Raw genomic sequence first — 25,282 nt, forward strand, 5'->3', positions numbered from 1 at the left:
CATTAATTAGTGTACTTAGAGGGGATATTTGAATATAGCCATTGTAGAGGTCTTTTTTTTATATGATCAAAATAAGTATAAGTTCTTAATTGCTCTAATTCTTCAACAATTGCATCTTCATCATAACCTTTATTTTTACCAATTTGAATTGCTTCATATATTTTTTTCCTTCTTAGAAAAGTACGTGATTCAGTTTCATTTCTCCATTTCGTATTATATTTTTCTTCTAATAATTTTAATGGTGGTTTATCATTAAGACCATATTCGTATTCTTGCCAAATTTCATGAACTGTTTTAAGTGACTTTTCTAATTTATATTGGGGTACGTTATTAAATTTTTTATTTGGAATTAATCCTGAATGAATTGAAATTATTCCTTCTTTATTGATGGGTGATTTATTACCTCCGCCTCCACCACTCGTACCAATTTTTGTTTTAATTGATGGCGATAATGTGTCTGGAGTATTACTTGTTGGTGTAGTATTTGAATTTGGTTTAGAATTTTTGCGACGTTTTTTGGCAGATTCTTCCAGTAGTGATTCGTATTTTCTTATATCATGATGATGGATACTTGATTCAAGTGATGTAGGATTATTTAATTGTTCTATTGCATCGTCATTTCCATGCTCGAAATTATTTAACTGATAGATATTACCTTCATTATTTTTATTTCCATCAGGAGTATTGGTATTATTTGTATTAGGGCTAACTGAATGATCGCTATGATTTGAATTAGTATTTTCGTTATTCCCACTATTAGTTGATGTTGCTGTTGATTTACCTGGAGGGTTATTGCCTCCATTGGAATTCGTTCCTGGAGGATTATTCGTACTTAATAGATTAGACAGTGCTAGGGATAGTATGTAAGGATTAGAATTATTAATTGGAATGCTTTGGCTCTTTTGATTTGGTTTCATTCGAGTCAATTTTTTATTAGATAGATTAGTGGCTCCTGCTGAAATGACTAAATCTTGTTGTAGTTGTTGAGGAGGCGCGGGTGTTGATTGTGCTAATGTAGTTGGTTGGGATTGATGACGAATTTGATGGGCTTGTGGGTGTGCTTGAGGATGGGCTTGTGGGGCCTGTGGGTGTGCTTGAGGATGGGCTTGAGGATGGGTTTGTGGATTTGTTTGATACGGTATTGAAGTCAGTTCATTTAAAGGAATCATTCTGCTAAAAGAAGCACTTCTCTCCAAGGGGAAAGTATTAAAGTCAAAAGTAAAACGATTTGACATAAAGGGAGATGAAGGGGCAGAATTTGGTTGTGGAGCAGGTGATTTAATATTAAAATGTTTTGACCATGGTTTATTAAATTCTTGAAAATTGGATGATGAATTTGCTTGATTATTTGTATTTGAAGTATCTCCAACAACGTTATTTACAACATCAACAACATCTTCTCCTTCATCTTCTTCATCTTCTTCAAGTACATCGACATCTCCTAAATTAGTTAACCCATTAACTTCTTTAGTTAGATTAGTCATATGTTTATTAAAGATTTCAAATAGTCTAGAGCTAGTAATTAAAGCATCTTTACTAACTGAAGATCCTGTTGTTGTTTTATTAACGACTTGATCTAATTTATTTGATAAATCAATTAATTTTTCATTAATTGCTTGGACATTTGATTCAAATTTTGAATCAATATAATCAATTCTTTTATTAACATAATTGCTTATATGATTAAGCTGATTGATAATACCGTCTTCCGGTAGATTTGGTATATTTGACATTACTTTTTTCGATTATGTCTTCTTCTTTTTACCTTTTTTGTCTCAATTTAATTGGTTTTTTAACTTGACTTTCAATTGGTACCATTAAGAACTTGCAATTACTAGATTCAATACTTTTCGATTTTGGAGAAGTCATTAAAAGGAGAAATCAAGGTCACAACAACCAAAGAAAAAAGAACAAATATCTAAAGAGAAAAAAAAAAAATATCAAAAAAAAAAAAAAATTAATTAAAGAAAATGTAACAAGAAAATAACGAAACGGAAACTGGTTATTGGTGAACGTTTGAAAGTCAGTTTAAAAATAAAAACACCCACACCGTGAATTCGAGTAATTGAGTATATTAATTCCCAATTATCACAAATTCAGTAAACTTTGATCCACCTAATCAGCCAACCAAAAATAACTGGAAAAGAACAAATAATTAATAAAACAACAAAAAAGAGAAGCAAAACTTTTCAAAAAAAAAATTAAAAACGAAAAAAAAATAATATCAAAACGAAAAAAAATAATACCGATAGTAATTAATTTTTGTCTGAGAATTTAATCGGTGTTGTCGATGTCAATGTGTCAAATGAAAGACAAAAAAAAAAAAAGACAAAAGACAAAGAGTAGTAAGACAAAGAATAGTAAGACAAAACCTGAAAGCCAAACGGGTTCTTTCAAATAGAAGCGGCAACACTAGCAGCAGTACTTTTTAACAAGAATAACGGACCAATAGTCAAACCAGCTAAGTCTTATCAACAAGGATGGGTTTCCTGGATATACTTGACCCTAGACAAATATTGAACCCTTCAATTATAGAAGAATCTAAAAAAAAATGTGTAGAGAAAGGGAAAAAAAAACTAAGATCAATTAAAAAAAGTGATCCACGCGGAATTTTTTAACTAAAAAAAACAATCAAAATAGGAAGAAAAAAAAAATGATTAGCAACAACAGCAAATGCTGGGGATTCTGTCGGAGAGATCTCTTTTATTGCAATGCTGATGAAAAGAAGATTGATTAAAATTACCAGGAAATACTGCAGTTTAAATAAGTTTACCGAAAAAAGAAAGTACTACCAAAAGGACCAAAAAATTACCCCAAAAAATATCGAAAGACAATAAAATCAAAAAAAATAAAGAGAATTTGAGTTTTAAAGAAATGGCAAAGATCGAAAAAAAAAAAAAAAAAACAAAAAAAAAAAAAAAAAAAAAGAAGAAGAAGAGTCAATATTTGTATACACAACGAAGTTACTGAAACAAAGAAATGGCCCCGATGACCAAATCCATCACGTATACTTGAAGGTGACCTAATAAAAGCGTCGATAGTGATACCAAACTGCAGTGACAACGAGTAAATGTCTGCAAAAACAGTAGTTATTGACTCGTTGACCAGCCAAGTCTACTTTTCCTTCAATTTAGCTTAACAATGTATACTAACAATAGAACACAATAGACATAAACGAGATTAACTCTATTTGGAGGCTTGTATTTTCAATTTTGTTTCAGTTTGACTATTTTACGCACCATAACTTGTTTAAAGTAACAGTTTTTGCAACAGAATTTCATATCGATGCTCATGTATTATAACTTATGCTCTTGCTAGCTGCTCGAAATGCTTTCCTTGAGCCGTATTTTCCAATCTTTTCAGCCAAAAAGTCTTACATAAGCTTCCGTGCGTAACAATATTTGTTAAGTCAACATCATGGACTTGTTAACATCATTTCAGCAATGAATGAGCAAAGCATCAGCGCATCCTGTGGGCAGTCTCCCTCTAGATTAGCATTTAGTCTGACGTGTTCATGGATTTACTCATACGCGCAATGAAGTGGTCTTTCTGCTTTACAAAATAGTGATGTAATTATTAAAACATATGTGAGAAGGAATATATAAGATGGTGTATGGGTGTATTGCTGCCATTTGTTCTTTTTTTTTTTTTTTTTTTTGTTCGCTTTCTTGTTGTTTTTTGTGGGGAGGAGATGAGGGTTCCATACATCGAACCACGCATGGAATCAAGCACCGAGTCCCAAATTGTAAGTGACAATGTCAAACCCGCAATAGGCAGCCGTGGACACGCCAGCGTAGACTAGCACTCTACCGATAGTTTCGACGTCGAATCTGGGTTTAAAAACTCCACTGACTTTTGGTTCTTCCTTTTCTTTTGTTTGTTCCTTGGGAGGATTACGATTTTTCAAATTTGATTGTTGGTAGTCTAACATTTCATATATGTCAATATCGTTTTCTGGACCAACTTCATCTTTTTTATCGTGATCAATGACGTCTCTTATCAAGTTGTTGATTTCCCCTCCAATCGATTCATGGTTCATATTTGATAACGATTGTGATCTAATTTGTCTGGTTGTCTTTTCACTAAATGCGGTACTGGTATAATTTTTTCTAGGCAAATAAATTCCAATATTTTTATATATTGGTGGTAATATAGTGAAGATAATTGGTTTTGACACTGCTTTCCATACAACAACTAATACAATTCCAATTAATACTCTAATTAAAGATTTAAAGATTCCAAAATCTTGTTTATATGGAATACTAATCAATTCTTCTACGGAACCTCCATTACTAAAACATTTGGTCCAATTACAAATATCAATTCCTAACAATACCCCGATAAATGCCACTGAATCATCAAAACATGGACAATCATCAACTGGTTCACTATGATAATGAATCATTGATAAATATCCAATTGTTATCATTGATAAAGTGACCAAACATCCAATTATTGAATCATTACGACTTGAATTCAATAACCATTCATCAAATACTAATCCAAATTTAAATCTTACCAAAAATACCACTATTCCAATTATTGATCCGGTGAAAATATCAAAAAATCCATGCATCCCACAATATAATCTACCAAAGATTAATGAAACATAATATATTATTAACCCCCCATTATATGATATATTTTCCAATTGAGTTAATTCTTGACGTTTATTATATAATTCAAAAAATAATATAAGAGTAACTGCAGTTGCATTGGCACTATGACTTGATGGCCATCCGTATTCTTGTGCAGTATAACTCGACATGGTAATACGGTGCAATGGTGGACTTCTTGGTCTTGGTAAACATAAGTAATCTTTTAAAAATCCAGTAATATATATTCCAAATCCCAATACATAAATTAAATCTCTTGATAATTTCCCTGCACCAAACCAAATTGGCAATGGTAACATTAATACATAGAAAGTGTGACTGGCTAAGTTGGCAGTCCAAGCAAAATAAAAATCAAGTATTGGGTTACGTAATTTGGTTTGTAATGAATATAATATTTCTGTTTCTTTACGAACAATTGGTAAACATTTAGAACGTATTTTATACCTCAATGGAGATAACCTTGATTTATAATGATCATTTGGTTTGTTCCCGGCATCTTTAACGGTGGCTTCTGTTTGTTTTTCCCCTGAAGGTGATTCAATCGATGCTTTTGCAACGAACTGTTGTGTCATGGTTTAGTTATAAGGGCTGAACTAACTGATAAACATCATTAAAAGAAAAAATATTAAATACTTCAAAACTACGTGCACTGGTTGAAACACACTCATATATAAAACAAAAAAAAATAATACTTAAATAAAATTATACGAAAACACACGTACATCACAAAAAGTCATCTATTAAACTAAATCAGAGAGGAATTAAAACTATAATACAACATGCAAGGAAGAACGGGGCTTATAAGATAATGCACCTTCTCTTCTTCTTTTTATCGTTTCTTGTAAATGCAAATTCATCATCGTTATACTTATTGGCATTTTCAAAATTCCCATAAGGATTTGATTGATAATCATCTTCATTTAAAGGAGCATCTAATAAAATGGTTGAATCATAAGAAGTATTTTTGAAATGACCTTTCCTATTTTGAGAGGTATTACTTGGATTTCTAGAATGAATAACTTTTGATAATCTATTCTTCAGCAGTTTTTCAACTTGTTCTTGATATTCTTTTTGTTTCTGGAAATGATTTAAAGCAAAATTGAAAACTGTCTTTATATTAAACATATTTTTAGCACTACATTGGATGTAACCAATAGCATTAATATCAGTAGCTAATTGCATTGGTAAATCTGGATCGATATCACTGAATAAATCCGATTTAGTTCCAACTAAAATAATTGGGATACCAGGACAAAAATGACTAACTTCTGGGAACCAATTATCTTTAACATTTTGTAAAGAAATTAAATTATCTAAAGCAAAACAAATAAGTAAAACATCAACATTTGGATAACTTAGTGGTCTTAAACGGTCATATTCTTCTTGACCAGCAGTATCCCATAAAGCTAATTCAATGATTTTACCATTTGGACAATGAACATTAGTTACATAATTTTCAAAAACTGTTGGTATATAAATTTCTGGAAATTTCTGTTGAGCATAACTTACTAAAAGACAAGTTTTTCCACATCCACCATCACCAACAACAACTATTTTCATATTATAATTAGAATTTTTTTTAAAAGTTGCTTGAATTGGATAGTCTGGTATAACTGGATCATCATTAATTATAATCTTAGGAGAATTATACCGTTGATAATATTCTTTTCTTTGCTTATCCATTAATGATTGACGTTTGACATTATCATATGGATTAAAGGATTGTCTATTCTCATTTTTTGGACTCTTCATCATTATGAACAAGTAATTATATTAACTCGATTAATTCAAGCACTCTCTTTTTTTTGATGGATTTATCTATTTTAAATGATAATAATAGAATGATATAAATAGAGTGCTTTTTGTTTATATGAAAACAATAACTGTTAAATTATGATGTATTTCGTTCTCATTTTTTGTTGATTAGGTAATGGCCTCCCTACTCGCTTATGTAATCGGGGGGAAAGAGCAAAGCTCGCCTAACCAATTCGCCAAACCATGTGAACTAGGGTAAATATATGAATTCATGGAATGTCTTTTCTTTTTCTGAGCAGGACGTTGGCATACGTTTGCCCGCTTATACTCAGGAACTCGATGAGGTACTTTATATCCCATTTACAAATCTAGATTATTCCGAGATCATCAACTGCAAGTTCTAGACTGCTATTGGATGCCGGGGATTGACCGATAATCTAGAATCATATATTGGTTGCATATTATCTCTTTTATGAGATGCCGAAGCATTTAGCCTTGTACGTTACACTAAATCAATGCCCAAATCAAAGTATTACAATCAACAATCAGTACAGCATCTGGCAAACCACATTCACCACTGCTCGTCTACCTGGATCCGGCTGGATCGTGTATCGCTTATTGGACAAACGGTGGGCAACATAAACGGTGGAAACATGACTACAGACACCGGGATATCAACAGAAAGAGTAAAAACAAAATAAAAAAGGAAAAAATTGCCTCGAGGTATGGCCTGCACAAAACGGGAAGAGAACAAGAAAAAAGAAAAATAAAACCAAAAAATAATTATCATCACAAAACGAACCAAGCCCTCGGAATAGCTGGGAAGATACCTGCACAGGTGTTGCTGTCGCTGCTGTTTGGTAGAAAATGCTGGCTCGGTGCTACCCTCGGTGTCAGGAGCAAGCGCACATTTTGCAAAAAAAAAGTGAAACTTCTCTACCTTATCGCGTATTAACAACCATCACCAGGAGGATCGAATGTAGCCAGTAGCAAGGAGAACGGAGAGAATATGGGCATGGCCGGGGTCGTAGACGTAGACGTAGACAAAAGGGGGAGGACAGAGACAAAAACCTGGGAATAGAAAGGCAGGTAGTGTAACCTATATAGAAAAATGGCTTAACAATTGGTTATGGTTCTTGTCTCATTCCTGTTGCCTTTTTCATTCGTCAGTTTCTTGTTATTTTGAATTTTGCCTTGTTACTTTTTTATTTATACTTAATAAAATCCTCTTAATATTTGTTACTTGTTAAACCTTTTTTTTTTTTCCCTTTTCTCTCTTGTTGTTTCTTTCATTAAAATAAAACTTACCCAAGTCATTCCTTTAAAAAATTTAAAAAGTTATTATTTGTAGAAATGAAATTTAGTCAATCTACTTTATTAGCTATTTTAGCTAGTGTTATTTCAGTTGAAGCTGGATGTACTCAAGATGGTGGGAACTACTACTGTTCATCAACCAATAAGGTTACTTATCAAAATGTTGGATATTCTGGTAGCTATAAAGATGTTACCAATATGGATGAAAGCTCAGGTAAATGTACTCAAAAATCCCAATCTTTCTCTGGTAACTTATCTCCATTAGATGAAGAATTATCTGTCCATTTCAGAGGTCCTCTTAAATTATTAAAATTTGGTGTTTATTATCCAAGTGATGGATCAAACCAAAAGAGAGATGAACAAGAAGATTGTACCACCACTTTACAACATGCTCATCATAAACATAAAAGAGCCACCGTTGAAGTTACTCAAACCGTTCTTGTTGATGGTAATGGTAACACTGTTACTTCTACTGCTACCAATGAAGCTTCATCTGCTCCAGAAGAAGAATCATCAGAATCTCCATCTACCACTAGTGCTCAAAACAACAATCAAGCTAAATTAGCTGATAGTAGAGAAACTGGTGAACAAAATGTTTCTTATACTTCTGGTACTGAAACTGCTTCTACTTCAGAATCTTCTTCCTCCTCTTCTTCTTCTTCTGATGGTGGCTCAGTTGCTTCTGGTGATTGGGAAAGAGTTGCTTGGTATGAACCAGGTTCTACTGATAATGTTACCTTCATGAATTACTACGGTGGTTCAGGTTCCGGTGTTTGGTCTGGAGGATTTGGTAACTCTATTAGTTATGCCAACAAAGATGCCAGTGGTGGTTCTTCTAAAGCTGTTGCTTTGGAAGAAACTACTATTAAATCAAATGTTGAATATATGATTTTCTCTTCCCAATCATGTGATGACGGTGATGGTTGTGGTTATTACAGAGATGGTATTCCAGCTTATCATGGATTTGGTGGTAATCAAAAAATCTTTGTTTTTGAATTTGAAATGCCTTCTGCTAATGATGATGCTACCATCAATCATGATATGCCAGCTATTTGGTTATTAAATGCTAAAATCCCAAGAACCTTACAATACGGTGATGCTTCTTGTTCTTGTTGGAAATCTGGTTGTGGTGAATTAGATGCTTGGGAAATCTTAAGTGACGGTTCTGATAAATTAATCAGTCATTTACATGATGGTCAAGGTAATGATGGTACCTCCAATGGTGGTGGTGGTTCTCAAGATTACTTTGATAGACCAACTTCTAACTCCATGAAAGGTGCCATTGTTTTCAGCGGTGAAGATATCTCAATCTTAGAAGTTGATGACGATTTCGAATCCTCTTTGAGTAGTAGCACTGTTAAAAACTGGATTAACAAATCCGGTTCAACTGCCTCTGTTGGTAACTAAGTACCCTTTTCTATTAAATAATTGTTTTTAAAAAATATTAGTTTGCTGAACTTGTTCTGTTTTGTAATTCCGGTGGTATCGCGATTTATTCCCCTGTATTTTTTGTATCTGTTTTGATTTTGTTTTGTATCTTGTTTTGGTTTTTCTTACATTTAATTTTTTTTTTTTTTTACATTTTATTTTTCCAAATCTTTTTGTTTTTTGTTTTATTTTTTTTGTTTTCAATTCCATATTTTTTACAATTTTGGTTTGATTGGTTTTTTACATTTTTGCTTCTTTTTTTTTTGTTTTACATTTTTACCTTAATAATTTACTTCTTAAAGGCACGCACCCCATACGGTTCGGAGTCAATACTTTATCCTAATAAGTTGAGTTATACGGTAAGTTACTCCAGTTTTTTTCTTTGGTTTTTGGATTAGTAACCTTTTCCCCCCACTTTAACCCCACTTACACCATTAACCGATAAACTGTTAACACCTCAAACAACCGTTGATTGAGAAGACTCTTCACTCAAGTAGACTAGCCACGCCGTGCTAGCCTAACATTTGTAGTAGGATAGGAAGGCAGGATGGTAAAAAGGTAAAATAACAGGATGGCCAGCGGTACTAGATAAGATGGCCAGCGGTTCAGATGGCAAGATGTACAAGATGTAATTCAATGTAGGTTGGTGGAATGGGTTTTTTAACCCCAAAAAAAAATCTGATTTTAAAGTCGGCGGCTATTTTTTCTCATTTTTATAAGGAGTCAGCGGCTAAGTTTTTTTTTAATTACAGCTCAATCTTTCACTACTTCTTCTTCTTTACTTTATCAATAAGATAATGTGTTGGTTCTTCGTTTAATAGATCCTTGACCCCCCTCTGTATTGATATGACTCCACTTTCGCCCACGATTCTTTTGAATAAAGATACTCTTGGTTATAAGATGAATAATTCTGCTAATGGAACCAGTTCCAAAAATCCAACAAAAAAACGTAAATCAAATATAAGGGCTTGTGACGCTTGTGCTATTAGGAAAACTAGATGTGAAGAACAAAGACCTTGCTCCCATTGTATAAATAACGGTTTAGAATGTACCCAATTAAGAGAACGTAAAAAATCTGGACCTAAAAATTTAAGAAAGAAAACTTTAGACTCCATTAATAATTTGAGAGAAAATACAATTATTGAAAGACCTAGCTTACTGAATAATCATTCAAATGATCATTTGAGTAATGAAGAGTTGGCTAGGCCAACTTTGTCAACGTCTACTTCAAATAGCTCCAGATCACATTCTTTTAAAGAGATACAGGAGCTGCAACAACAACTGCAGCAACAACAACAACAACAACCAGTAATCCATAGCACTTTGGTGACTCCAACCGTTTTATCGGAAATCTTAAACCTTGCTAATCATCCAAGTTTAATCAAAGTTTTAAAACCGTTAACTGTACCTTCTTTATTGAATAATATTGATAAATTGAATGAGTTTATACAATATAATTTCCACAATAAAATTAATGATTTAAATGAGTTTAATTCTAATGATCCAATTTTTTCATCAAAATTATTAGCTATATTAACACTTTGTTTATTAATTATTGAAAATATTATAAAATTTAATTATTTTAATTATCAAAATTTTCAAATTTTTAATAATGATATCTTTAAATTAAAAAATTTTGTTTTTTTCTTACAAAATAAAATTATTGATACATTCACCTTAATTAATAAAAATTTAATTTTCCCAACTAATGATATTAATAATGAAGATCAATTAAATACTTTGAATCATTTTCAAATTAATTACAATCAGTCGATTAGTTCGTTTCATTTATTTAACTATTATCAAATTACAAGTTCATTTAACAATAATCCAAAATTTAAAGATCAACAAAAGTTGATTTATTTAAGAAATGCAATAAGTTATTATCAATTAATCGAAATACCAGTGAAAAATGATTTAAATTTAATCCAATTATATGAATTATATCAATCATTATTTAATTTAGAAAAATTGAATCATTTATTAGATTATAATTTATTTATTAAAAATAATCATTTAATACTAAATACTTGGAATCAAGAAGTCATTTCCATTTCAAGTAATGAAATAAAAGATAATTTGGTTTCAAATTTATTTAAATTAATTAATAATTCATTAATTGATGATGATTTATTTAATAATAATCAAGTTTCTAAAATATCAAAATTTTTAAATATTAACATTAAAAATTTAATTGGATCTTCAAATGGTAATTTGCTAAGTTATTTAAAATTGAAAAATTATTTAAGTTATTTGAAACAAAATGATCAATTATCAACTGAAGAATCAATCTTAATTATTATTAAAAATATCATTCTATTTAAGTCTTTATTAATTCATTCGAATGATTTTAATTATGATTTTTTCTTAAATGAATTAATTTTAATAATAAATGAATTAAACAACTTATTGAGTTCCTTATTATTATTAACAACAAATGAAGATAATTTTAATAATCAAAAAAATGATGATGGCGTTATTTTGAAAATTCAATTATCAAATTATCAATTATTACCTCATTTATTACAAATATTAAAAATTTATCTTGATTTAAAAAATCTATCAAATATTGCTAAAAATGATATCATTATTACTTTTTCAAATCATTTAACCCAATTTTTCATTACTTTCACTAATTCAAATAAATTAATCAAATCAGATCCTTTGTTAAATGAATGGTTTATCACTTTGAATAAAATAAATTTTGAAAATCAAACGTTTTTAGACAATCTATTAGATGACTTGGAAAAATCAGTTAAATCTATTGCTAAACCTGCACCTCCTCCAGTTGTTCCTGCTGCTCCTGCCACTTCAGCTGCTCCTGCCACTGTTCCGGCTACCGCCACCACCCCTGTTGCTCCAACCATGGCTCCTCCTCCTGCTACGGTTCCTGCTACCAGTACTGCTCCACTCAAACGTGAAAGCTCACTATCTAATGATAGCGAAAGTAATGATGAGAGTAATGATGAAGATGATGGATTTCTATCTCTTTCAACGAACAAATCAAAAGTTAATCCTCCTCCTGCAGTTACTGCAAGATTAGCAGTGGAAAATAAAAATAAAAAACAAATGCCTCCTCCTTCAGTTCATCATCACCTATTAAACAATAGTGGAAGTCATACCTCTTTGGTTCCTAGAAACTCTTCTTCAATCACTTCCTTGTTAACTTTTAATAATAATATTAATAACGATAGTATCAAAGAAGAAGATATTAACCTAAATCTTTCCTTAAGTGAAAGTACCAAAAACTTATACAATTTATTCAATCAAATCACTGATGATTTAACTACTACTTCCGCTAATAATAGTTTAACAAATTTATTTCAATTCAATACCATGTCCTCTTCTTCGGCTAATCTTAATAATATCCTTTCTGGCAACAATCCTCCGTCCAACAATGCCAATAGTGACAAGTCAAACCATTTTTCTTTATAGACTTTATAAAATATTACGAATTTCATGCTTCTCTTATGTTTTTTTATAGATTAAATTAATATTTTAGTTATGGTTGCAAGTGGTCGTGTGATACGTATAAATGGTGCACGGATGCAGTTTGTTGGGTGCACGGGTGCAGTTTTCCCACTCGTTGTCTTTTTACCGAGTTTAACGACTAGCTGTCTTTTCGAAGGGCAGCCCAATCATTTGTAGATAGCATTGGTGATGCTGACCGGTGTATGATGTAGTTTGTTTGGTGGTTGTTTTGTTATTTCGTTATTTTGTTATTTTGTTATTTTGTTATTTTGTAATTTTGTAATTTTGTAATTTCGTTATTTTGATGTTTCATTGCTTCGTTATTTCGGCCGACTGGTGAAGATGGTTTTACGAGAACGTTCACCAGCATGCATTCTACAGGGCTACCATTTAGCTATCCATCTAATGGTATTTCCAGTATATAAGAAGCCATATAAGCTTCTATGGCGCTAGAGAGTATACTTTCAGTAATTTGTCAGAAATGAAAAATTGTATAGTTTTTTTTTTCCCTTGAACAACTTTTTTCGAATACAAGTTTTTTGTTCTTTTTTGCTTTCCTCTTTTTTCTGTCCTTTCTTCTTTTCACGGTTTCATTTTACAAACAATCAGTTAAACACCGTTTGGATCATAGCATATCCAGTTCAAACAGATCATACTCATTTCGAATCAATTGATCCATCGTCAGGTTGAAGTTTAACCATTAGATTGAGATCGATACGACACGATAAACAAAGTGATATAATAAAATTTTTTTTTTACTTATTTCATTAGTTAATCATCATTTTTATTGATTAGTTGGACTTGTTTAGTGTTTGTTTCCATTTTATTCATTTTATTCAATTCCTTTAACTTTAATTGGTTTTTTTTCTTTTGTTGTTGTCTTTTTTTAAGTTTCTTTTCAGTTCCTTTTTTGTTATTTTAAATTTTGTTGTTTCATAATGGATTTAGATACTGATGTTCCAATGGAAGATGTTAGTGAGGATCAATTAAATCAATCAATAAAACCAGATCAAGGCCAATCTCTAACACAAACTAATAAAAAAAATGATTTAAATCATGAATCTATTAATCAATTAGATCAATGGATTGAAAAATTATCAAATTGTGAACCATTATCAGAAAGTGATGTTAAAAAATTATGTGATTTAGCAATTGATGTTTTACAATTTGAAGAAAATGTTCAACCCGTTCAAGTTCCTGTTACTATTTGTGGTGATGTTCATGGTCAATTTCATGATTTAATGGAATTATTTAAAATTGGTGGACCTTGTCCTGATACCAATTATTTATTCATGGGTGATTACGTTGATAGAGGTTATTATTCAGTTGAAACAGTTTCTTATTTGGTTTGTATGAAGGTTAGATTTCCAAATAGAATTACCATATTAAGAGGTAATCATGAATCAAGACAAATTACCCAAGTTTATGGTTTTTATGATGAATGTTTAAGAAAATATGGTTCTGCTACCGTTTGGAAATTATTCACTGACTTATTTGATTATTTCCCAATTACTGCATTAGTTGATAATAAAATTTTTTGTTTACATGGTGGTTTATCTCCAATGATTGAAACTATTGATCAAGTAAGAGAATTAAATCGTATTCAAGAAGTTCCTCACGAAGGTCCAATGTGTGATTTATTATGGTCCGACCCGGATGATAGAGGTGGATGGGGTATTTCTCCAAGAGGTGCAGGTTTCACTTTTGGTCAAGATATCTCAGAACAATTTAATCATACTAATGATTTAAGTTTAATCGCAAGAGCCCATCAATTGGTTATGGAAGGTTATTCTTGGTCTCATCAAGAATCAGTAGTCACCATTTTCTCGGCCCCAAATTATTGTTATAGATGTGGTAATCAAGCTGCTATAATGGAAGTTGATGAATCTCATCATAGACAATTCTTACAGTATGATCCTTCAGTAAGACCTGGTGAACCAACCGTCACTAGAAAAACTCCTGATTATTTCTTATAATGGGTTAATTGTTTTGAGTTTTTCATTCGATTCTTTCACTCTTCACTTTGCTACTTTTTTTTTAATAACCCAACATGACCTCCTTCTTTTTTGCTTTTTTGTTTGCCTTGTTCCCGTTGTTTTGTTCTTTTCTTTCCTTTCATTTATTAATAATTCTGCTTTCATAAAAAATTGACGATCTATCCAATGACTGAACAACTTCGGTAACTTCTAATCTTTCCTTTCCTTCTCATCTTTTTTTTTGTATCTTTCTATAAATCTACTAGCTTTAAATATATCGTTAACTGTCCATGGTGGTGTAGTAATAGTAATCGTAATAGTAATAGTAGTATTGGACCTGGTAAAAAACACCCGTGCCTTCTCGGTCGTGTCTACACCGTCCCCCATAGTAACCTGTTTTGGCCAACCAGAACAGCGAGTTTTCCCTGAGAGTAATCAAATAAGCACAAAAAAAATTACAGAAAAAGTTTTCCAGTATTAAAACAAGGATAAAAGAGTAAGTTTACTTGAATAGGTTCTTGAATAGGTTGAGTTAGAAATGATGTTAAGAGTTAATTCGAAACCAATAATTAAAAAACTAGGAACTAGATCGATTTATACACCAGTTTTAGAATCGGATGTTAATATTTTGAAGAATGGTAAAGTCAATACCGCTGTTGGAAGTGGAGGTCGTTCATCAAGATCAGGATATTCAGCAACAGTTTTCGGTGCATCTGGGTTTTTGGGACGTTATTTAGTTTCCAAATTAGCCAGACATGGTACTATTACTGTAGTTCCATATAGAGATGAATTGAAAAAAAGATTTTTAAAAGTTACTGGTGATTTAGGTGTTGTCAATTTTGTTGAATTTGATCCAAGAAATGTTGAATCTATTCAAGAATCAGTTGCTCATTCCGATATTGTTTTCAATTGTATTGGTGCCGATTATCCAACTAAGAATTTTTCAATGGCTGATGTTAATATTGGTATTACTGAAAGAATTACCCAGGCAGTTAAAGAAGCTGGAAATCCAAGATATGTCTATGTTTCTTCTTATAATGCCAATCCAACCTCCGATTCTATCTTTTATGCTACTAAAGGTATTTCTGAACAAATTGTTCGTGATATTTTACCAACTTCAACAATTGTTAGACCTGCTCCAATGTATGGCCGTGAAGATAACTTATTAAATTATTTAGGTCCAAAATTGAAAATGTGGACTCCAAATAGAAATGCTAAAGAAATTTATCCTGCTCATGTTCTTGATGTTGCAAGAGGTTTAGAAAAAATTGGTTTTGATGATTCAACTATTGGTCAAACTTTTGAATTATATGGTCCTGAAAAACTTTCATTTTTAGAAATTAGACAAATGATTCATGGTATTACTCAAGATTTTTCTCAAGCTGGTCCAATTAATTATAACTTTGCTGATTATCAAATTCCTTTACCTTTAGCTAAATTTATGGCCGATTTAAAACAATTTGCTTACTGGAAATTAACTAATTCTGATCAAGTTCAAAGACATTTAATTAATCAATCAATTGATCCAAATGCTAAAACTTTTGCCGATTTAGGTCTCACCGATTTAGATCAATTGGCTAATGTTCTTTTCACTTATGTTAAACACTGGAGACATCCTTTAATTGCTCAAAAGGGGGCTCCTTCTGCTAAGGAAATTAAAAGATTACGTGAAATGCAACATTTCCTCTAATCTCATCCTTAATACTACCTAGTAGTAACTCAAGCATTGCATAAAAAAAAAATATAAAAAAACAAACTTACTAGTTCATCAGTATGACATTATTTATTATTTCTTCCTTTATCTTTTTTATTATTTTTTTTTTTTTTGTTTAATATCATTTATCCTTCATTTTCTTCCTTTAACTCAGTTCTCCCTGTATAATTTTATAGTATATATACATTTATTCAATTGTATTTCCACATTGTATTTTCGTATCTTGACACGGACTTCTCCGTGTGCACTGAGGTTTATCTTTTTTTTCAACCCCATATAAAAACCTCAGATATTCTTCTTTTTGCAATCTTTTTAATAAGAAATCAACTAGCCATGGTGTATGCTTTACCTCCAATAAATCAACTTCTGCAGTTGGCCCAAAACGAACAGGTTGAAGTATTGAATCATTTATTTGAGCCGTGCTCCACATTATCTGCATTCATTATAAAAAACGTCTTGCCAGATCAAAACTTTCAATCGTATAAAGACTTCATAGAGACAGTGAGATCAAAGCTTCTTTCATTTCTCCATTCGGAAGAGAGTAAAGCCAATGATATAAGTCCAGATATTTCTAAAATCATTGCAGCTCATCCAAGATTGGGCCCTGCTAAAAAAACTGGAACAGAATTGTCAAGCCATTCATCAAGCGAACAAAAATCCTTACAGGGATCTGAGGAGGAATCTGCAAAGCTTTTGCAGTTGAACGAAGAGTACGAGGCAACGTTTCCTGGCTTGAGATATGTGGTTTTTGTCAATGGAAGATCAAGAGAGCTGATTATGAGTAATATGAAACAAAGAATTCAACGGGGAGATATAACTTTGGAACGAAAAGAAGCCTTCAATGCCATGTGTGACATTGCCTGGGATAGAGCAAAGAAATTGGGTGCTAAGCTTTGACCTCGAATGTTTATAGATATTAATATTAACTTTTAAGTACATGTTCATCCACTGTAAGCATTAGTTTCAAATTTTGGCGAAATTTTGTATAAATCTGGCAATAGTAGCAGAAACCGGGCAATTGCCTTTTCCAAATAGCAAATGGTATAATGACTTCGAGCTACACCTACAAAATACTCTCTGGTACTTAATGGACATCAATTGGCATCAATTGATCACTACAAGAAACCGAGTACTCCTACCGATAAACCTCAGCATGCAAATCGAAAGATATTCCACACTGCAATTGCAACCCTATCGGTGCAGTCACCACCACGGTCGCAAACCAACACAGTCACCAATACACCAACACAAGCCAACATGTTGTCAGTACATAGTTTTTGCAATCAAAGCTTATCATTCAAAAGCTTTGGCTTCAGACAAAATTTAGCGGGTAACTCCTTTTTTGTCACGTTGGCCACGACCTTTTCCTCAAAATTAGTTAGCAGTAAGTGAGCACTCACCTTCACTTTAATCATTAATAAAAATTATCTTTGATAAAAGAAGATACTTTATAAGTTGAATAAGTAATCATCAGATTTCCTCATCAATTTAAAAAAGAAGGAAAATGGTATGTTGGTTGATACTAGTGGATCAATGGATCTCTTTTGAATTGAACTTGATGAATTTTGATGAATTAATGGGAGATTGGAAATGGGATAACTTAATTATCAAAGAATTCAAAATTTCATTGATACAATATTAATCAATTGAATCCAATTACTAACTTATTTATTTAGGCTGGTGCTTTAGAGAACGCCCGTAAAGAAATCAAGCGTCTTTCTTTAGATGCTGAAGAATCCCAATATGGTCAAATCTTTTCAGTTTCAGGTCCGGTTGTGGTCGCTGAAAATATGATTGGTAGTGCTATGTACGAGTTAGTCAAGGTTGGTCATGACACCTTGGTTGGTGAAATCATTCGTATTAACGGTGATAAGGCTACCATTCAAGTTTATGAAGAAACCGCCGGGGTTACTGTTGGTGATCCAGTTTTAAGAACTGGTAAACCATTATCAGTTGAATTAGGTCCTGGTTTAATGGAAACCATTTATGATGGTATTCAAAGACCTTTGAAATCCATTAAAGATTTATCCCAATCCATTTATATTCCAAGAGGTATCGATGCCCCTGCTTTATCTAGAGATGTTCATTATGATTTCACTCCAGGTAAATTAAAAGTTGGTGATCATATCACTGGTGGTGATATCTTTGGTTCTGTTTTTGAAAATTCTTTATTAGATGATCATAAAATCTTACTACCCCCAAGAGCTAGAGGTACCATTACCTCCATTGCTGATTCTGGTTCTTATAACGTTGAAGAACCTGTTTTAGAGCTTGAATTTGATGGTAAAAAACAAAAATACTCCATGATGCATACTTGGCCAGTTAGAGTTCCAAGACCAGTTGCTGAAAAACTTGCCGCTGATTATCCTTTATTAACTGGTCAAAGAGTCTTGGACGCTTTATTTCCTTGTGTTCAAGGTGGTACCACTTGTATTCCTGGTGCTTTTGGTTGTGGTAAGACTGTTATTTCTCAATCTTTATCTAAATTCTCTAACTCTGATACCATTATCTATGTTGGTTGTTTCGCAAAGGGTACCAAGGTCTTGATGGCTGATGGTACCGATAAGGTCATTGAAAACATTACTGTTGGTGAAAATGTTATGGGTAAAGATGGTAACGCTAGGGAAGTTGTTGCTCTTCCAAGAGGTACTGAAACTATGTACGAAGTTAAACAAGAAACCCAACATAAACATGAAGACCACGCTTCTGTTGGCTACACATGTAACGCTAAGCATATTTTAGTGTTGAAAACTAAACAGCACGTAAAAATGACAGATGACATTGTGGGAGGTAAGGCTCAAACTTCAGTAGTTTACTTTGCAATGGAAACTGTGATTACTGAAGATAAGCGTGAGTTTAGATTGGTGAAAGAAAAAACCCGTTCCTTTCAACACAGTACTTGGGGTGGCAAGGAAAACGCGCACGCAGAAGCTGAGAAGTTCATGTCTACAATTCCTCGTGATGACATTGACTGGACTCTTGAAGTTCGTGACTTAGAAAGACTTAACGTGCATGCACGTAAGGCAACTCAACAACTTATTTCCCCTGTGTTACATGAAAATGATATATTTGCTGAAAACATGAAGGCCATCGGTGCAGACGCTTCTGTCCGTGACCAGCTTTCTTATTTGCTCGGTCTTTGGGTCGGTGATGGTTATTCTGACCGTTCTAGCTTCTCAATTGATCCTGCTGATGTGGACCTTATTGAACGTATTAGTCAATATGCATCCGATTTAGACTTAGTAAGCGATGCTGATCCATATAAGCGTGCACGTAATGAGGTTGTTGAAGAAGCCAATGTTGAAGATCCTGAATTTGCAGACCAAGAAGATAGAGCTGAAGCTTCCGCCTCTTTTGATGACGAAGAAGTTACTCTCGTTGGTGAAGACATCTCGCAAGAGAAAACCCACAAAGGTGGTGATATTACTGTAAATGTTCGCGCTCCAGTAACTCGTGGAAACACTGGAAATGCTCTTTGGGAAGCAGTAAAGACCTTTGGTGTTAAGGGTGAAAAGTGTAAAGCTGTACCATACTCTTTAGCCTCAGCTCCTTTCACTGTTCGTGAAAATTTCCTTGCCGGTATTATTGACTCCGATGGCCATGTCAAGCGTGATGATGTTTCTGCTACCGTAAAAACCATTTATCCAGAAGTTAGGGATGGATTGACCAGACTTGCTCGTTCTCTTGGTATCCGTGTATCAGTGAATAAAGAGATAGCTTCGGTATATAAGGGTGTTTCACACGAAGAAAGCTATGCAGTTTATATGTCTGGTGGTGATGTTTTGAAATCTGTACTCAGCAAATGTTCTCTCGACCGCAAAAGATTTGAAGCTCCCGCCACTTTTACTCGCTCCGCCCAAGCTTTCAACTTTACTGTCAAAGAACTTCCAAGAGCTGACTATTATGGTATCTCTCTTCCAAGTGAGTCTGACCATCAATTCTTGTTGTCTAACTTGGCTCTTGTTCATAATTGTGGTGAAAGAGGTAATGAAATGGCGGAAGTTTTAATGGAATTCCCAGAATTACATACTGAAATTTCTGGTAGAAAAGAACCAATTATGAAACGTACTACTTTAGTTGCCAACACCTCTAATATGCCTGTCGCTGCTAGAGAAGCCTCAATTTATACTGGTATTACTATTGCTGAATATTTCAGAGATCAAGGTAAGAATGTTTCTATGATTGCTGATTCATCCTCTCGTTGGGCCGAAGCTTTAAGAGAACTTTCTGGTAGATTGGGTGAAATGCCTGCTGATCAAGGTTTCCCAGCATACTTGGGTGCCAAATTGGCTTCTTTCTATGAACGTGCCGGTAAAGCTGTTGCTTTAGGTTCTCCAGACAGACTTGGTTCGGTTTCCATTGTTGCTGCTGTTTCTCCAGCTGGTGGTGATTTCTCAGATCCTGTTACTACCTCCACCTTAGGTATTACTCAAGTTTTCTGGGGTTTGGATAAAAAATTGGCCCAAAGAAAGCATTTCCCATCTATTAACACTAGTGTTTCCTATTCTAAATATACCAATGTTTTAGATAAGTATTACGATGCCAACTACCCTGAATTCCCAGCTTTAAGAACTAAGATTAGAGAGATTTTATCTAATGCTGAAGAATTAGAACAAGTTGTTCAATTAGTTGGTAAATCAGCCTTATCTGACGCCGATAAGATTACTTTAGATGTTGCAAACTTGATTAAAGAAGATTTCTTACAACAAAATGGTTACTCTACCTACGATCAATTCTGTCCAATTTGGAAAACTTTTGATATGATGAGATCTTTCATTTCTTATTATGATGAAGCTCAAAAAGCCGTTGCTAATGGTGCTCAATGGTCTAAGTTATCTGAAGCTACCTCTGATGTTAAGCATTCCGTTTCATCAAGTAAATTTTTCGAGCCATCAAGAGGTGAAGATGAAGCTAAGAAAGAGTTTGGTGATTTATTGACCAGCATTTCTGAAAGATTTGCCGAAGCTTCTGAGTAAGCAAATTAGAACACTGTCTTGTTTTTCTTATTTACTTCGTACGTCACTATTCAAGTTGCCTTTTATATTAGTTTCAAGTTTCCCTTCTGACCTTTTTGTTTAATTCTTTTCCACTTTATACAATTGCTTTTGAATTCATCATTTCAAGAGTTTTGAAAAATGATTATATTTCATTTTTTTTTTTCATTTGTTAATTTAAATCATTTTTGACATTTACATTTGATCGTTTGTTTAAAAAATTATCTTCATCAAAATTAAATATACAGTATTTTATAAAAAAAATCAGTAGATTCGATTGCAAAATGTATCAATGGAATTGAAAAATTTTTTCATTCCGTTAACACATCCAGCTAATACATGATCAAAATCATCTATTATATCTCTAACATCACCATCAATTGAAGTCAAAATATCATTTTCAACCCTTAAGCCATTGTAACTACCGTTTTCATCGTTTTCTCGTTTTTCAAAATTAAGGCTCATTTCATTAAAAGAAACCGCCAATGGAGTATAGGCTGGCTCATTGACTCTCAGAGGTTCATCATTTATTATATCCGTGGGAGGAGAAACAAAGACAGCCAAAGAGTTTGGGGACGGTCTTTCAATTTGAGGAGAAGGTATTATTGAATTTGAACTATTTGGTTTTAAGATATGCTGATGTAAAAGCTTTGTAAAATCTGGTGAATCTTTATTATTTTGATTTTTCTGTAAAAAATCGTCAGCAGAGAAAAACATAGTTGTATTTGAATCGTCTGTGTTTCCAGTTGCTCTTACGGTTTCTGAACCGTCTTCTCGGTTCCTAGGAAGTATCCAGTTAGTAAGTCCACCAAGAAAGCCGTACTGTTTTGAAGATATTGGATGAAAATTTTTCGACTGGAAGGGATGCTTACCTTCCATGGTTGCTTCGACATTATATTGGGAATCACTTGGTTTCCATCGGATCATTCTTTCGTTCAAATAGCCATGGAAATTATCTACTGGAGTTGGGAAGATATCATTTTGATCATTAATGAGGGATTGTCTAATTGAGGTTCGGCCCTGATGTAAAAGGGAGGTTGCATCAAACGGCGGTTCATGGGGGGACTTCACCACCGTCAAGTCTTCTATGAACGGAACAGGGCTAACCTGGTCAATATCACTCGAAGTGATGTCAGATACGGACTCGATGATAAATCCCGAAGAAGAGGCTGTTGCGTTTGCAGGATCAGTATTTGATACGAAAAACTCTAAATTCAAAGGCTTTACCACTGCCCCCGTTTTGATTTCACTAGTAGACTGGGAGCGAACAACAACGTTCCTATGACTTTTGGGAAGGGTTAGCGACTTGGCCATTTTGCAACTAGCCACTTTCGATGGAGGGGTGATTGAAATCGAGTTTTCCGAAACCGACTCGCCATCTTCCAACAAAGGGCTTTCTTGAATGAATCCACGAGATGCACCAATATCACCACTCCCCAAGAGAGGAACCAATCTTGATTGCATTCTTGGAAATCAATAATCTATGGCCATGATTTCTCTTTGCATTGCCCATTTGTGTTTGCAACCATTTTGCTTCACCGCCACACCCACCCGTGCACCAGCAGAAATCTCCAGAGATGATCATCCAATTTTGCAAAGCATTTAAACACTACATGACCGAAATTTTTTATAAAACCATAAATGGCCAAATTTTTATTGAAATATATATACGGACGAATCATTAAAGTTTGATTAAAATTTATAAAGCTTTATGGGCAAGATAAACCTAAGAAACAGAAATGAAACGGTTAATAAGAGCAAGAATAATAAACCCAAAAAACAACAAAAACCCAGCCAAAACCCAATCTTCAAAATTAAGCTTCAATTAATAAAAACAAAAGTAAAGTCAATTGGAACACTGTCCACAAGCAGAACCACACCATCAGAGACGGAAGTAAGCAAGATAAACAGCTTCCCAAAGACCACTGTTTGAATTTTTCAATCAAATTTTGAAAATCAGATTCAGCCAGTCTTCATCATAATTCACTGTCCGATTACTTGGATCTTGCTCTCACCTTCCGTCTCTTTCTCTTAAGTCTTCTAACTCTCTTTTTTCTCCACTTATCTCTCATATTGAATGATATATGTGTTTATGTAGAAAAGGAAAGGAAAAGAAAGAAAGGAAGAAGGAAAAACTAATATAAATTTATAATACTTGTTGAGGGGTCAGAGCAAAAGCGCACTCGACGAACAAAAATTTTCTCAACCTTTTTTTTTTTTCAGTGTGTGTGTGCGGACAATCCTGTGTGCAGGCACCACCCCCAAAGGACTAACTAACGGTTGGTATTAAGACGGGAGGGATGTACGGGCGGGGTTTTTTTCTATGCGCGCGGGTGCTGGGTTTGGAAATATCGCCGTCCGGGACGAGGGTTGTGACTGCTGGTGTCACGTGCGCGGAGCGAGGGCTAGAGGGGGAAAGGAAGTGATTAACAGAGAATACAAAAAGCCATTGGCTGCTAATTTACATCGACAGTTAGTTAATAAATATAGAAATGTTAATTTTGAGTATATACAAGAGCATCACTCGACGATATCGTTTACTTTCAAGTTTTGGTTGATACGTTTTGATTCCTGATTCATTGCTTTAATCAACTCTGATTTCAAGTGATGAAGATGGAAATGGCTGACCAAACCTTCAATGATATCTTCGGTGATGAGGACTTTTTCTTCATCGAAGTTCTTTGAAACTTCGCTTTGGTCGAGTAACTCATTGGCAAAGTTATCTAGACGATAGATGGCGTCGATTTTGCCCTGGGGCTTGAATAGAAGATGCTGATCATCTTGTAGAAGATAATCCAAATGTTTTGCACCCATCAACAGTTTGACGTTACAGTAGAGCCTATAAGCCAAGTATAAACCAGGAACGTTTGGAACCAAAGGGATTATTGCCAAAGGTAAACTAATTGGTACCCCAATACCACATAAAATCGCGTATTTCATATGTTTTGCATATGAGTCATCTTTAAACAGTTTCAATTGGTCGATAATAGAATTTGAATGCTGGAAAGTCGGATGGTATAGAGGAATAGGTTTTAATTGGTTCTGAGGAATCTTTAAATGGTCAATTTGCGATTGCACCATGGTATTAACTTTTTCATTATTCGAAAGAACCTCTTTATTAATTTCTCTAATCATAGAGCTTTGGGATGGGAAGGAGGTTAAACAGCTTTCATCGTAAGGAACAGTGTTCAATAACGAATAGACTAATTTAGTAATCTTCTTATTAATCTCAAGTTCTGACAGTTTTAATTTATTCCATGCTTTCAGGGCCAATCCCGTAATCTTGGTTTCCACCTTGGTTAAGATTGGGTACGTTGATAATTGTGATTGGGCCAATAACGAAGGTTCATGATTACAATAGATATACGACTTATGAGTAGTTATTGGAAATGAAACAACGTATATCGAATTTGGATTGAATGTTGAATCAGAAGTTGGTTTCAAACCAGTGGATTGCCATCGGATACTAGAAGCTCTAGAAACTATACCACACGAGGCTATATCATACTTGACAGCAGGTCTAACCAACCTGAGCATAACCATTTAGCCAATCTTTAATGATAAAGTGGAACTATGGGTCTGGTTATCAATGGCAAATTTCGCAAGTTTTTCTGTTGATTTTTCACATTAGGTAATAATGGCAACTTCCTCTGCTCCTCTACTCTACTGTTATTCTACTCTACTGTTATTCTCTTCTACTGTTGTTCTTCTGCTCTACTCTAGTGTATTTCCTCTACTCTAGTGTGTCCTCTACTCTAGTGTATTCCTTGTAAGATCCTACATCTGGATGTGCATCTTGTGCCTACATCTATATTAATACTCTAACGTAATTCAGCCCTGCGAGCTCCCAGTGTCTACAAGCAGAATACCGGCAGTCCCATCCACTTGAATGGTAGTCAATTGCTTGCATTACTAGCATTGGTGTTGCTTATGCCTTTTGCGGCACAGTCTTCGGTTCCGTGGTTGCTAGTCCGTTCCTTTTCTTTGGCTGCTTGAGCTGTCGGACTCCTTCGC

At 33.7% G+C, this 25,282-nt stretch overlaps 12 protein-coding genes across 12 annotated transcripts; 8 read left to right on the forward strand and 4 right to left on the reverse strand.

Moving 5' to 3' along the window:
* Nucleotides 1–3,627: 3,627 nt before the first annotated feature.
* On the reverse strand, nucleotides 3,628–5,197 carry HYPBUDRAFT_116325 (sphinganine kinase). Its single transcript, XM_020219161.1, has one exon. It carries the CDS (start codon nucleotides 5,186–5,188, stop codon nucleotides 3,725–3,727), a length of 1,464 nt encoding a protein of 487 aa, XP_020078476.1. The 5' UTR covers nucleotides 5,189–5,197; the 3' UTR covers nucleotides 3,628–3,724.
* Nucleotides 5,198–5,414: 217 nt separating this feature from the next.
* CRL1 (Rho family GTPase) lies at nucleotides 5,415–6,426 on the reverse strand (the record flags this gene model as incomplete). The annotated part of the gene is made up of 1 exon (XM_020223182.1): nucleotides 5,415–6,426. The coding sequence occupies exon 1, from the start codon at nucleotides 6,369–6,371 to the stop codon at nucleotides 5,415–5,417; it is 957 nt and encodes a 318-aa protein (XP_020078477.1). The 5' UTR covers nucleotides 6,372–6,426.
* Nucleotides 6,427–6,839: 413 nt separating this feature from the next.
* On the forward strand, nucleotides 6,840–7,024 carry HYPBUDRAFT_151188 (uncharacterized protein). The gene has a single exon (XM_020220370.1). It carries the CDS (start codon nucleotides 6,849–6,851, stop codon nucleotides 7,011–7,013), a length of 165 nt encoding a protein of 54 aa, XP_020078478.1. The 5' UTR covers nucleotides 6,840–6,848; the 3' UTR covers nucleotides 7,014–7,024.
* Nucleotides 7,025–7,724: 700 nt separating this feature from the next.
* On the forward strand, nucleotides 7,725–9,092 carry TOS1 (Tos1p; the record flags this gene model as incomplete). Its single annotated transcript, XM_020219446.1, has 2 exons — nucleotides 7,725–8,220; nucleotides 8,263–9,092. The coding sequence occupies 2 exons, from the start codon at nucleotides 7,725–7,727 to the stop codon at nucleotides 9,090–9,092; spliced, it is 1,326 nt and encodes a 441-aa protein (XP_020078479.1).
* Nucleotides 9,093–9,959: 867 nt separating this feature from the next.
* Nucleotides 9,960–12,548, forward strand: HYPBUDRAFT_3392 (Zn(II)2Cys6 transcription factor domain-containing protein; the record flags this gene model as incomplete). The annotated part of the gene is made up of 1 exon (XM_020223346.1): nucleotides 9,960–12,548. The coding sequence occupies one exon, from the start codon at nucleotides 9,960–9,962 to the stop codon at nucleotides 12,546–12,548; it is 2,589 nt and encodes an 862-aa protein (XP_020078480.1).
* A 974-nt stretch (nucleotides 12,549–13,522) lies between these two features.
* Nucleotides 13,523–14,734, forward strand: HYPBUDRAFT_116331 (serine/threonine-protein phosphatase; the record flags this gene model as incomplete). Its single annotated transcript, XM_020219162.1, has 1 exon — nucleotides 13,523–14,734. One exon carries the CDS (start codon nucleotides 13,523–13,525, stop codon nucleotides 14,558–14,560), a length of 1,038 nt encoding a protein of 345 aa, XP_020078481.1. The 3' UTR covers nucleotides 14,561–14,734.
* A 364-nt stretch (nucleotides 14,735–15,098) lies between these two features.
* HYPBUDRAFT_3394 (uncharacterized protein) lies at nucleotides 15,099–16,250 on the forward strand (the record flags this gene model as incomplete). Its single annotated transcript, XM_020223347.1, has 1 exon — nucleotides 15,099–16,250. One exon carries the CDS (start codon nucleotides 15,099–15,101, stop codon nucleotides 16,248–16,250), a length of 1,152 nt encoding a protein of 383 aa, XP_020078482.1.
* A 354-nt stretch (nucleotides 16,251–16,604) lies between these two features.
* HYPBUDRAFT_151189 (uncharacterized protein) lies at nucleotides 16,605–17,208 on the forward strand (the record flags this gene model as incomplete). Its single annotated transcript, XM_020220371.1, has 1 exon — nucleotides 16,605–17,208. The coding sequence occupies one exon, from the start codon at nucleotides 16,608–16,610 to the stop codon at nucleotides 17,169–17,171; it is 564 nt and encodes a 187-aa protein (XP_020078483.1). The 3' UTR covers nucleotides 17,172–17,208.
* A 54-nt stretch (nucleotides 17,209–17,262) lies between these two features.
* Nucleotides 17,263–17,671, forward strand: HYPBUDRAFT_170591 (uncharacterized protein). Its single transcript, XM_020222843.1, has one exon. It carries the CDS (start codon nucleotides 17,362–17,364, stop codon nucleotides 17,599–17,601), a length of 240 nt encoding a protein of 79 aa, XP_020078484.1. The 5' UTR covers nucleotides 17,263–17,361; the 3' UTR covers nucleotides 17,602–17,671.
* An 87-nt stretch (nucleotides 17,672–17,758) lies between these two features.
* On the forward strand, nucleotides 17,759–21,412 carry TFP1 (H(+)-transporting V1 sector ATPase subunit A). Its single transcript, XM_020220372.1, has 2 exons — nucleotides 17,759–17,781; nucleotides 17,951–21,412. Exons 1-2 carry the CDS (start codon nucleotides 17,779–17,781, stop codon nucleotides 21,248–21,250), a joined length of 3,303 nt encoding a protein of 1,100 aa, XP_020078485.1. The 5' UTR covers nucleotides 17,759–17,778; the 3' UTR covers nucleotides 21,251–21,412.
* A 120-nt stretch (nucleotides 21,413–21,532) lies between these two features.
* HYPBUDRAFT_3396 (uncharacterized protein) lies at nucleotides 21,533–22,732 on the reverse strand (the record flags this gene model as incomplete). The annotated part of the gene is made up of 1 exon (XM_020223348.1): nucleotides 21,533–22,732. The coding sequence occupies one exon, from the start codon at nucleotides 22,730–22,732 to the stop codon at nucleotides 21,533–21,535; it is 1,200 nt and encodes a 399-aa protein (XP_020078486.1).
* A 1,056-nt stretch (nucleotides 22,733–23,788) lies between these two features.
* On the reverse strand, nucleotides 23,789–24,811 carry HYPBUDRAFT_154482 (uncharacterized protein; the record flags this gene model as incomplete). Its single annotated transcript, XM_020222042.1, has 1 exon — nucleotides 23,789–24,811. One exon carries the CDS (start codon nucleotides 24,809–24,811, stop codon nucleotides 23,789–23,791), a length of 1,023 nt encoding a protein of 340 aa, XP_020078487.1.
* Nucleotides 24,812–25,282: the final 471 nt, after the last annotated feature.

The sequence above is a fragment of the Hyphopichia burtonii genome (genome assembly GCF_001661395.1).
Source record: "Hyphopichia burtonii NRRL Y-1933 unplaced genomic scaffold HYPBUscaffold_1, whole genome shotgun sequence".
NCBI lineage: Eukaryota > Fungi > Ascomycota > Pichiomycetes > Serinales > Debaryomycetaceae > Hyphopichia > Hyphopichia burtonii.

What these genes read in the sequence shown, in the direction of transcription:
- HYPBUDRAFT_116325 (XM_020219161.1), bottom strand. Translation starts at nt 5,188, where the DNA reads ATGACACAACAGTTCGTTGCAAAAGCATCGATTGAATCACCTTCAGGG.
- HYPBUDRAFT_151188 (XM_020220370.1), top strand. Translation starts at nt 6,849, where the DNA reads ATGCCGAAGCATTTAGCCTTGTACGTTACACTAAATCAATGCCCAAAT.
- HYPBUDRAFT_170591 (XM_020222843.1), top strand. Translation starts at nt 17,362, where the DNA reads ATGGACATCAATTGGCATCAATTGATCACTACAAGAAACCGAGTACTC.